The 10,726-nt window shown below is 43.8% G+C and overlaps 2 protein-coding genes across 2 annotated transcripts in view; one reads left to right on the top strand and one right to left on the bottom strand.

Annotated features, from left to right (window-relative positions):
* Nucleotides 1-182: 182 nt before the first annotated feature.
* faap24 (FA core complex associated protein 24) lies at nt 183-3,180 on the bottom strand. The gene is made up of 4 exons (XM_085411453.1): nt 2,967-3,180; nt 1,752-1,894; nt 1,517-1,672; nt 183-1,299 (listed from the first exon to the last, which is right to left on the bottom strand). The coding sequence occupies exons 1-4, from the start codon at nt 3,067-3,069 to the stop codon at nt 1,051-1,053; spliced, it is 651 nt and encodes a 216-aa protein (XP_085267579.1). The 5' UTR covers nt 3,070-3,180; the 3' UTR covers nt 183-1,050.
* A 1,510-nt stretch (nt 3,181-4,690) lies between these two features.
* Nucleotides 4,691-10,726, top strand: part of tdrd12 (tudor domain containing 12) — a 35,043-nt gene continuing 29,007 nt past the window's right edge. The window contains exons 1-4 of the mRNA XM_085415030.1: nt 4,691-4,761; nt 4,981-5,036; nt 5,742-5,903; nt 5,986-6,122. Of these exons, the coding sequence (XP_085271156.1) occupies nt 5,013-5,036; nt 5,742-5,903; nt 5,986-6,122 (323 nt within the window). The 5' untranslated portion in view covers nt 4,691-4,761; nt 4,981-5,012. The remainder of the gene's footprint in view (nt 4,762-4,980; nt 5,037-5,741; nt 5,904-5,985; nt 6,123-10,726) is intronic.

Here is a 10,726-nt window from a genome sequence, read left to right as displayed (position 1 = left end):
ATTAATGTAGTCGAGTGTGCCAAATTTCAAAGTGTAACACACACCCCAACATATGCAGTCTGTGCATGTGTTAGTATCCTCCGACTGAAATGAGTCGGTCACACAGGAATAACCTGCAGCTCATTTCATCAGAATAATACTTTCAGGTATTTTTAAAGCAATAAAAAGAAAAAATGCGAAACTTTGTTTTTATTTTTATTTCACAGTCGTAGAAAACAGTTTTGCATGCATTCAAAATCTGGAAACTTTTCTCTGCTCAGGAGGCAAACTGATGTCCGAGTCCGTCCTTTAAAACTGAACCATCATTCAGGTCAAAATAAATAATGCAGAGTAAAAATCGGCACATGAACCGAGTCGTGGAATTAGCTCAGGCTCAGCTCTGTGGCCAGTGACAGTTGGGAACACACTGGGCAACATGTTAGGTTAACGCTGCCTCCAACGCTTCCTGCTCACGCTGAAGGCTGCGCTGCAAACCGTCGTCTCAGAGACACAAATGTGCGAGTAATTCTCGCATCAGCCTGGCGCCTGGTTTAGAGCGACACACGTCAGGCAGTTTGCAGGAAGCCTTCGCTCTCACACATCTCAGGACGCAAACACCGTGAATGTCGATGAAGATGAGGAGCGTGCCTGACCTGAGGCACCACTGTGAAAAGTGCCGTTTGCTGTGCAGGTCATGGTCACCCGGCTCTGATCAGGAGTGATGGCCCTGATCGTCCAGTGACTGTTCTCATTCCTGGGGTGCCAAATAATCCTGATTTACTCGTCAATTTAAACTACGGTTTTTTTCTATTAGTGAGATGGATCAGGATTCCTGCTGCGACGGGGTTATTCTCCCCCAAACGCCAACCTTTACCTCATTTTAACCGTGCAGGTTTTATTGCTTCAACCTAACCAGCAACTGCAAGCCAGAGTAAAAACATTTTCTTCAGCCTCCTCGTGCAGACATCTCAGCTCTGGGAACCAGGACTGTTGTCTCTCAGTGTGAATCGATGCTGCAGGAACTTCAGTCTCAAGGCTGGATTTTGGCCACTGTAATCTGAACTGAGCTGTTCAGGTCCCGGCAGTGTGTTTGTGGAAGAAGCTATGGATCTGCTGAGCGCCAGCCTGGCCCACGATGGGCTCCAGCTCGCCGGGGGAGGCGTTGCAGAGCTGCTGGATGCTGGAGAAGTGCCGCAACAGCACCAGAGCTTTGACCTTGCCCACCCCGGGGATCTGCTGGACCAGAGCCAGGACCAGAGGGTCCAGCAGGCGGGACGAGCTCTTCCTCCTGAAGGGGTTCTCCCGACCCTCCCCGTGAACCTGGAGACAACAAGAACAAGCCTCAAATTCAACAAGAAGGCCAGCTTTGATTGGTCTTTTGTTCTGATTGGTTTGAATCCTTTTTGTTACGCAGGGTTTAATATTTTTATGACACACTTACAAAATGTGACATCATAGAGAAAAACAACGCAAAATGATTTTATGTACCGTAACCCAGAGTTAAGGACTAAAAATCAACACATTCTGGAAATCTTACCATCTGAGCGATGAGCTGTGAGGCGTCGGCCTGCCCGCTGATGGGCAGCAGAGACAGGCCGAGGTCAAACACCACAAACTTCTGCACAGCGGGGAAGTACTGCTCGCTGAGTCTGGTCTTCTCCACCAACACCAGCTCCTGGAAGCTGCTCCCAGCCTGAAAACAAACATGAGGAGCGCCTCCAATATCAACCTGAACATCATCGAGAAGCTTCCAGGTTCCACATCAAACTTACGTTCCTGTAGCGAACCACCTTCCTCTTGTAGCTGCTTCCTGCGATGATGTCACACTCAGAGACGTAGAGGACACTGCTTTTGTTGGGCAGGAGGAAATCTGCCACTCCGAGCTCAGTCTCAAAGATGATTTTCACACCTCCACCTGCAGCAGATGCAAATTCATTGCACTAAATACACAAACACTTTAGCCAGAGCGGGAAGCACTCACTGTGTGTGGATCTGTGGGTGCTAAAAGCATACTGTTACTAGAGCCATCCAGTCCTTCTCTAAAAGCAAACATTACATTTCTTAAAAGTGCTTTAAAAGTCCAAACACCCACAGCTACAAACATCTGACTGACACTGCCCCCTCACTGCATCATTACATGCAACAAGCGGCTTCTGCATTCTACGTTGCGCGTCAGACGACCACAAGGGGGCAGTATATAACGGTGTGCAATTAAAGCCGCTTTAACTGAAACTGAAGAGAAGCTGCCTGCACACAGAACTCACACCGCTGTCTGTATGTGTCGTCATCATTCATTTGATCAGTAATAAAGTGACTGAGGTATTTCACCGTACTGAACCTCAGGAGTGTTGTTGGACAGTTTAAACACAGGGAAATCGAGCTGTTCATGCTGCTGGGTTCTGCACATCGACACGACGCTTTTAAAGCACTGTACTTCATGTCAACTCACCAAATGCTTCCAGTCTGACCACCTCACTGATTCACATCTTAATAAGAGAAAAACTGCCAAGTTGCAGCCCTCTGCTGTTATTGCTCATAAAATACAGATTTTTGTGATGAAATCAAATAGCTATATTTACAGAGCTACGTAAGCTATGTCATTCAATTTTAGGCCAAATATCTGATACTATGAGTTTTATGAATATATCATTTAAAAAGTGTAGCTGAAGTTTAATAATAAATTCTGAGAGCATGAATTTGTTTGAAAATATTATTATCATCATATTTGAACATTAACATTAAACTCTGGCATCAAAAAATATGTTCTATTGAAAATAAACTATACTTAACACAGTATAAATAATTCAGGAACTATAAAATAAGGCTTCACATCTACACGCGTTTTGCGTTTCATGCAGAACTCCCCCCCCATAAACACAACCTTAAAAGTATTAAAAGTCAGTACTTTTATAATAAAACGTTAAAGGCGGGTTCTCGTCTGATTTTTGGTGAATATTTATTACTCCGGGTTCGTGGTGCTTATTTACCTTTCAAACCCTGAATGAAGGACGAATTTCTCCATTTGTCGCTGCAGATCATGTGTCCGTAAGGAGGAACCGCGTTAAGCAGCTCAGGCGCTTTGTTCTCCATGCAGCTGAGCGCCACAGCGGGTTAAAGTTGCCTTGGGTGACTGTAGGACTTTAGCTACCAGGGTTCGCTTTTGCCTCCATAAGTTAACTCGCTTCCTCCTTCTTCTTCTTTATAGGGTTTATTGGCAGTTGGCAAACAGCAAAATGGTGCACTACCGCCACCAGCTGGTGTGGAGTGTGGACCGAAATGACAAAAAATTGGACTTTGTAAAACCATCGCCCTTTCCTCTCTTCCTCCGCTTGCTTTTGCCACCTTTCCTTCATTTTGTATCCCATTCTACTCTTGATCTCCGTCCCACTAACACTAATATCCATACCTACCATCGGTCTCCTTGTTGCTTCTTTTGCTGTCCTATTTGCCGTTTCATTTCCTTTAACTTCATGATGTGCTGGTAACCATAAGAATGTGACCACAAGCCCCATCATAATTATTCTGAGTAATGTTTGCTGGATCTCTATCAGAATGTCAGTCTGCATTCTGAGTGACTGTCTTGCAGACCGGCCGGTGATGAGCTCGAGTCTGAACATATCACAGAACTTAGTGGTTTTGTTTCTTCAACCCACTGGACTGCTAACAATAATGAAACCATTTCTCCTGTGCACACTGATAAATCGTCACTGATCCTTTTCCCTACTTTGATATTAAATTCAGGAACAATAAATGCTATCCCGCTTTGGTTGGCTGTATTCTTTGATGCATCTATGTAGATTTTGACATAACTACAATACTGATTAATATATGCGCTGTATGTGAAGATAAACCCCCTCTCCTTGTTCTTTTTGTTTAACAATGTGAAATATGCTACTGCATCAGGGAGCATCCATGGTGGTATTGTAGGCAACGGTGCTGTTTGACTTATGTTGATCTTGTCCAGATTAAGTTCAGCTGCTTTCTGTCCCACTGTCCACCCAAAGCTCTTCAGTTCACCTTTCTCTTTATCCCAGCACGGTTGGAAAACAGTTTTTGTCGGATGATCTTGACCATGTCCTTGTAAACTTGCCCAGTAATTCAATGCCAGTTTGTAATGTCACAATCCCCCATTTCTTTTCCTCCTTTCCTGCCTGTGTTCAGATGACGGACATACACCTCCACGTCGCCCCCTGGAGGACAGGAGGAAGAGCGCACCTGCACGGCCTAGATAATATAAGAACTTTATTTATCCCGAGGGAAGTTCTTTTGTCATCGGACAGTGTAAAAATGACAAAATGCGTGCTAAAAATATTTGTGTTTTTTTTCTCTCCTAGATCCCCCTCCGCCTCCCCCCCTTTTTTAAAGATTTTTTTCTAACGTTTTTTTGTGGGTTTTTCCTCTTAGGGAATCGGGTTTTATGGCGTTTTTTTCTTTTAAATTAAAATTATTTTATTATATTATATATTATTATTATATTTTAATATATTTTTTATAGGAATTTCTTAATCTTATTTTTATTCTCATTTATTATTTTTATTTTTTCTTGTAAATTATTAACCTTTCTTTCTTGGAATTTATTTGGTAAATTTCCCAGCCTTTTCTTCAATCATGTTTTATACACGAACATATTTTAATGGATAAAATTAATACAAAATAAATAAAATTTTTACAATAAGGAAAAGGCTGGCACCGTAGCGCCCTCTACCGGTCAGACTCGGCACTGACCCCTCCGCCTGCCTTTCTTCGCGCCTTACACTCGCTGCTGCTTTCGCCCACAAACAGGTACGTTCGACCTGCGAATTCGACGCTAAACAGAAACAAGTTACAGGGAAAAAGTTGTTTTAACCGAAGACTGAAAAATGTTTCTTCTTCTTTTTATCATTTGAAATTTCAGTAAAACGGAGCGTAGCTGGCGAGCTAACGTTAGCTAACGGGGCTCAAGTTTAAACAGTTGGCGTTCGAGAAACGGTAAATCTGTTAAATCCGACTGTTTTCTTCCAGTGTCGCTGCTTTCGGACTGACGAAATAAAGAAATGGTGAAAATATCTGTTCTGAAGGTACGTGATCCTTTAATGGCTGTGTTACTGCTTTAATTAGCTAAACGTGGCTCACGGGTTCAGTTTTGATGCCCAGCAGATGTAGTTGGTGTATTTAACCCTTTCACGCACAGTGGTCACTACAGTGGGCAGCTATTCAAAGGCTGTTTTCTTGTATTTGTGTCAGTGTTGATGGTGTATTTGCACATAAAACACTACATTGGACACATGTGTCCCTTCATACTCTGCCACCCACTGGTCAGCCCGTGGAGTGGTAGCCACCTAAGTGGACATGTAAAAAAAACCAACCAAATCTTAGAAAAGTATGTTTAAAAAAAAAATGAAATTCAAAAACCGTCTTTTCATGCCTAAAGATGAATAAAAAAATCCTGATTGTGGTTGTCATGATTCATGTGCTAAAGGGTTAAACCTTTAAAATATCACTTATCACAAAGGTGTTTCAGGTGTGATTACTTGTCACCTCCATAACAGAAGATAGCCTTTATTAGTTCCCCACGTGGGAAATTTGTCACATGTCACTGGGAGAGGGTGAAACAAAATAAGTGTAATAATGAAATGCAAAGATTGAAGACTTTATTTTCTTTAATTTGTCAAAATGTAAGTTAGTTATTTAAGTGAAGTTCAAGCTGAGCATCAAGAGGTGCAAAACATACCTTTCTATGCAGCACAGTGATGATGATGTGTACTTCAAACTGAACTCTGCAGGTGGAGAACCCATCGTGTCTCTGGGGTGCCATTTTGGGTCTCAGCGGCGATGTGGAGACTTCAGAACATTACAAAAAGCTACATTTTCAGATGAACCTCTTCTACCGCGACACCACGCAGGACGTGTGCACGCTAAAGCCTACGTCGTTGGAGGAAGGACGGGTATCAAGACGTCAGAAACAATGTTGCTCCTGCGTTGGGCGAGGTGATAGAGTAAGGAGATTTGTGTGTGCTTTCCTGTCAGGTGTATGTGGTGTACTGGGCGGTAAAGAAGTCGTGGTTTCGGGCCGTGGTGGAGTCGATCTTCGTGGACTCGGTTTCCTGTCAAGCTTGTTGCTTTCTGGTCGACCACGGAGAGAAAGTCGTCGTCCCCTCAGAGCAGTAAGACCAGAGCAGCTTGGGAAAAACTGCTTCCACCTCATATCACACACACAACAGTCGGGTCAGAATAGTGGACACAATATATCTTTAGGCTTCATGCAAGAACATTTTCAGCCTGTAATCTTAAACCTGTTGGGCCTTCAGTTAGACTTTGCAGCGCCTTTAAAGCTGGTTAGATTTAAGTGCTTCAGAATAAAATATAAGGTTTCAGGTTAAATCTAACTGATAATCCTCATATTTAACACATTTAACATAACTGATACTGCTAAAACATGGCTTCCCACACACAGACTTCAGAATCAGAGAGACTTTATTTATCCCCAAGGGGCAATTAAGATACAACAGAGCAGCATGACATTGAAGATAAGGACAGTGCCTAAACAGGCAAAAAGAGTGAGATAATAAATACACAGGATATACAGTATATACACAGTTTTAAAAGTACACAATTTCAAAATTAAAGTGACTGAAAGGTGAATAAATAACTGTAAGTGACTAAAATGGAGTAAAGTGTCGGCAGTATAAAGAGCGTAGAGTAGTTTATGTTTCTGGTGTTGGAAATGTTCTTATCGGCTGGAGCTAAAAAGCAGAGGGGCTTTGGGGACAAAGGTGGCGCTCCTCCTCTCAGTCCTGCAGGACTGAGAGGAGGAGCATTGAAATTACAGGGTTCGTACGGGTGCTTGAAATCATTGAAAATACTTGGATTTTAATGTTGTCTTTTCAAGGTTTGAAAAGTGCTTGAATATCAGATGTGGTGCTTGAAAGTGTAACTGTATTTCATTCACCACAAATAACTATCTGATTGAATAGTTTTCTTATCAGATAGAGAAATAAAATGAGTCGCAAAATGTAGAGGCAAATTTTCCCCGCCTGGCTGCCTTGTGTCTGTTTCAATATGTGACCCCACCCCTCCCTCGGACAGTCGAGGATGAGTGCGCTAACACAGCGGTCCCCGGGCCTCGGACCGGTACCGGGCCGAGAGTTGAGGCTCAGGTGTGAAATGTGTGGTTTTCAGGGTTTTTATCGTTTATTCGGTTTTCCTGGGTCTTTTCACGTGTGTTATGAATAAATCTCCTTTTTTTCGGTACCGGTACTGGTTTTATTTTGTTGTATTTATCCGCGACACCTTAAAGGCCGGTCGGTGAAAATATTGTCGGGCATAAACCGGTCCGTGGCGCAAAAAATGTTGGAGACCGCTGCGCTAACATTCCTGTAGGTCGCTGTTTTAATGAGTGTTTGATGGAAAACAACAATGGCGGAGTTTGCGCTCTCCAGTCGCATGATAGTTGAGTCCTAGTAAATAATTTTCCAGTACGTGTACGTTACACACGCTATTTTTTAAAATTATGATTATTATTTTGCTATCAGACTCGCTGGAGAAATGATTGAAATGCACTGAGTGTGATGCAGTATGGCAGCGCTGTTATCTAATATGCTGTGAACTTAGCTAACATTATTTAGCAGTAATATGAGTTAATTTACTCAAGTGAAAGCTTTAAACATTAGCCTGATACATAACTAGCCAACTTAAGGCTTTCTGGTTAACCCTCTGGGGTCGACGGGCCCAGAGTCTCCATTTCAACTTGGGTCGAACGTGCGGACTTCAAACTGTATACCAGTGTTTAAATTGTGTGATAGGCCACGTAAAACCGATGTTTTTTGTTTTCAATAAAACAGTGGCGTTTACTCCGGGAAGAAACTGTAAAAGATAAGATAAGATAAGATAACCTTTATTAGTCCCACACGTGGGAAATTTGTTTTGTCACAGCAGGAAGTGGACAGTGCAAAAGTTATGAGGCAAAAATTAGAATACAATAAGAATAAATACAGTACACAGCTGTACAGAATAGAATAAAATACTATATACAGTAGAATAAAATAAAATAAATATACAATAAGATAAAAATAGAATACGAATGCTATATACAACTGAGTAAAAATACAACGATGACAGAAAGGATTATTGCACTTAGTGTTATTGCATATGTATGGATGTGTGTGCTTGATCAGTTAAAGTCTTTATTATGGAGTCTGACAGCAGTGGGGAGGAAAGACCTGCGAAATCTCTCCGTCCCACACCGTGGGTGCCGCAGTCTCCCACTGAAGGAGCTGCTCAGTGCTGTCACAGTCTGCTGCATGGGGTGGGAGATGTTGTCCATCAGGGATGACAGCTTAGCTGCCGTTCTCCTGTCACTCACCACCTCCACTGGGTCCAGAGGGCATCCTAGAACAGAGCTGGCCCTTCGGATCACCCTGTTCAGTCTCTTCCTGTCCCCAGCAGAGATGCTGCCGCCCCAGCAGACCACACCATAAAAGATAGCAGAAGCCACCACAGAGTCATAGAAGGTCTTCAGGAGTGGGCCCTCCACTCCAAACGACCTGAGTCTCCGCAGCAGGTACAGCCTGCTCTGCCCTTTCCTGTAGAGGGCGTCTGAGTTATGAGTCCAGTCCAGTCTATTGTTCAGATGAACACCAAGGTACCTGTAGCTGTCCACAGCCTCAATGTCCATACCTTGGATGTTCAGTGGTTGCAGTGGAGAATGCTTGTGCCTGCGGAAGTCTACCACCAGTTCCTTGGTTTTACTGGCGTTGATCTGGAGGTAGTTCTGCTGGCACCAGTCCACAAAGTCTTGGGTCAGACCTCTGTACTCCTTGTCGTCCCCATCAGTGATGAGGCCGACTATTGCAGAGTCATCAGAGAACTTCTGCAGGAAGCACTGGGTGGAATTGTGGGAGAAGTCTGCAGTGTAGAAAACGGCGTTTTCTAAGCGCTAGCAAACACGCTTTGCTTGTGAGTGAAAAACAACAGTTATTGGTGAAAAAAGAAAACAACAACTCCTTCTCTATTGGTGGAAAAATGTACCATGTTGACCAATCAAAAAAATGATATGGCAACATGTGGCATCTGGTTGTTTGGGAAGAGGGGGAAGTTTTAGGAGTGAGCGAAAGAGAGAGACAGTTTTGATACGTGAGAAATTTGTGAGGTTTACCGTGTTTGGAGTCTCAAGTAGGGGTGGGCGATATAAACGATATACGATAGGAACGATATGAATTTGGCCAACAATAGAGATTTTGACTATATCGCGATAGCGCATGTTGATGATGTCATCTAGCTGTGCCTGTTGTGGTCGAAAGCATCGCAGCGGCTACAACCATTATCATTATAAGTGCCTGTTGGTTGAAAACCTGCGCCAGAGTTCTGGCAGGCAGGCCAATGATTTTAGAGCACACTGATGCAGTGTGCTGCAGTCTGTTCTTGTTCTGAAGGCTGAGGGAGTGGAACCAGCAGGTAATGGAGAAGGTCATGATGCTTTCCAGGAAGGCGTAGTAAAGTCATCATGATGGGTGTGCTGACTCCAAAGGAGTTGAGTTTCCTAAGGAGGTATAGCCATCGGTGGCACTTCCTGAGAATCTCCTCTGTCTTGGCAGAGAATTTCAGGAGGTTGTCAAAGATGGTTCCCAGGTATTTGTACTCCTCAACTACTTCCACTGGCTTCCCGTGGATGGTGGTGGTGGCTGCCTACTGGAGAAGGTCACCACCATCTCTTTGGTTTTGCTCACGTTCAGTTCAAGTTTGGATCTGTCACACCACTCTACAAACTCCTGCAGAGTGGGCCCGTGGTGCTGTGAGGGGCCTGACAGGAGAACTGTGTCGTCAGCATATTTCACCAGGTGACAGAGCTGTGTGGATCTGCAGTCATCGGTGTAGATGATGAAGAGCAGGGGGGAGCGCACACAGCCCTGGGGGGAGCCAGTGGAGGTGGAATGGAGACCGGAACGTTTACTGTTTAGAGAAGGATAGAAGGAGCTTCACGGTGTCCTTGGTCGTGTCCAAATTCATGGGCTGCATCCTCCTGAGGCCGCATTTGTAGACCGATTACGTCACAGCGACGCGCCGAAGGCTGTCCAAATTCGTAGACTCCTCCGAATGCAGCCGACGGGTGTGTCCTTCGTGGCCCACCATATCCCAGAATTCATAGCGCGGCCCAGCCAAACTCCAGTTTCCAATAATGGCGGCCGCTACTAAGTTTTAAAATTACTCATACTAATCTTTCTGGGTCACAAAATAAACTTTTAACATATTTTCAGGCGAGAAAGTAGCTGTGTAAACTTCAAATATCTGCTCGGTTTATCAAGATATCACATATTTGCAAAAGTGCTTCGACGTTTTCGGAGACGTCTGCTACCCACCAGCTCGACAGCTCGCCGGGAGCTCGAGGGTTACTGATGCGGCCGAGAACGGCACATCATTTTCAGATCACCGCGGACTTTCGCTACTCGGGTTAAACGTGATATATAAGTCACTTAGACAACCTACAAATGTTATTGTTGGGCTTTTTTCAATGTTTTGTTTGTTTGTGAGTAAATCGGTTTGACTGAGATTAAAGTTATTAGATTAGATAAAATAAAACTTTATTAATCCCCCTCCTCCTTGGTTTTCACACAGCTGAATAAAAGTCAAACAGAAAACTGATTAAACGGAAGTGTGAGACGGTCGAGAATTTACGCCAGTGTCCTGACGGCTGAGTTTATTAAACTCCACCGAGACAGCGGTGACGCTAATCTGAAGGCTAGACCGTCCAATTTCACGGCCATTTACTTCC

The sequence above is a fragment of the Rhamphochromis longiceps genome, linkage group LG7 (assembly GCF_057381845.1).
Source record: "Rhamphochromis longiceps isolate RC_006_pf linkage group LG7, R_longiceps_female_GT1.1, whole genome shotgun sequence".
Classification (NCBI taxonomy): domain Eukaryota; kingdom Metazoa; phylum Chordata; class Actinopteri; order Cichliformes; family Cichlidae; genus Rhamphochromis; species Rhamphochromis longiceps.
This window is presented reverse-complemented; position numbering and strand designations above follow the sequence as displayed.

Coding starts and splice junctions, on each gene's coding strand:
- faap24 (XM_085411453.1), bottom strand. CDS start 3,069: ATGGAGAACAAAGCGCCTGAGCTGCTTAACGCGGTTCCTCCTTACGGA. Junction 1,673..1,751: donor AGGTGGTTCGCTACAGGAAC/GTAAGTTTGATG, acceptor GTTTGTTTTCAG/GCTGGGAGCAGCTTCCAGGA. Junction 1,300..1,516: donor CACAGCTCATCGCTCAGATG/GTAAGATTTCCA, acceptor TGTTGTCTCCAG/GTTCACGGGGAGGGTCGGGA.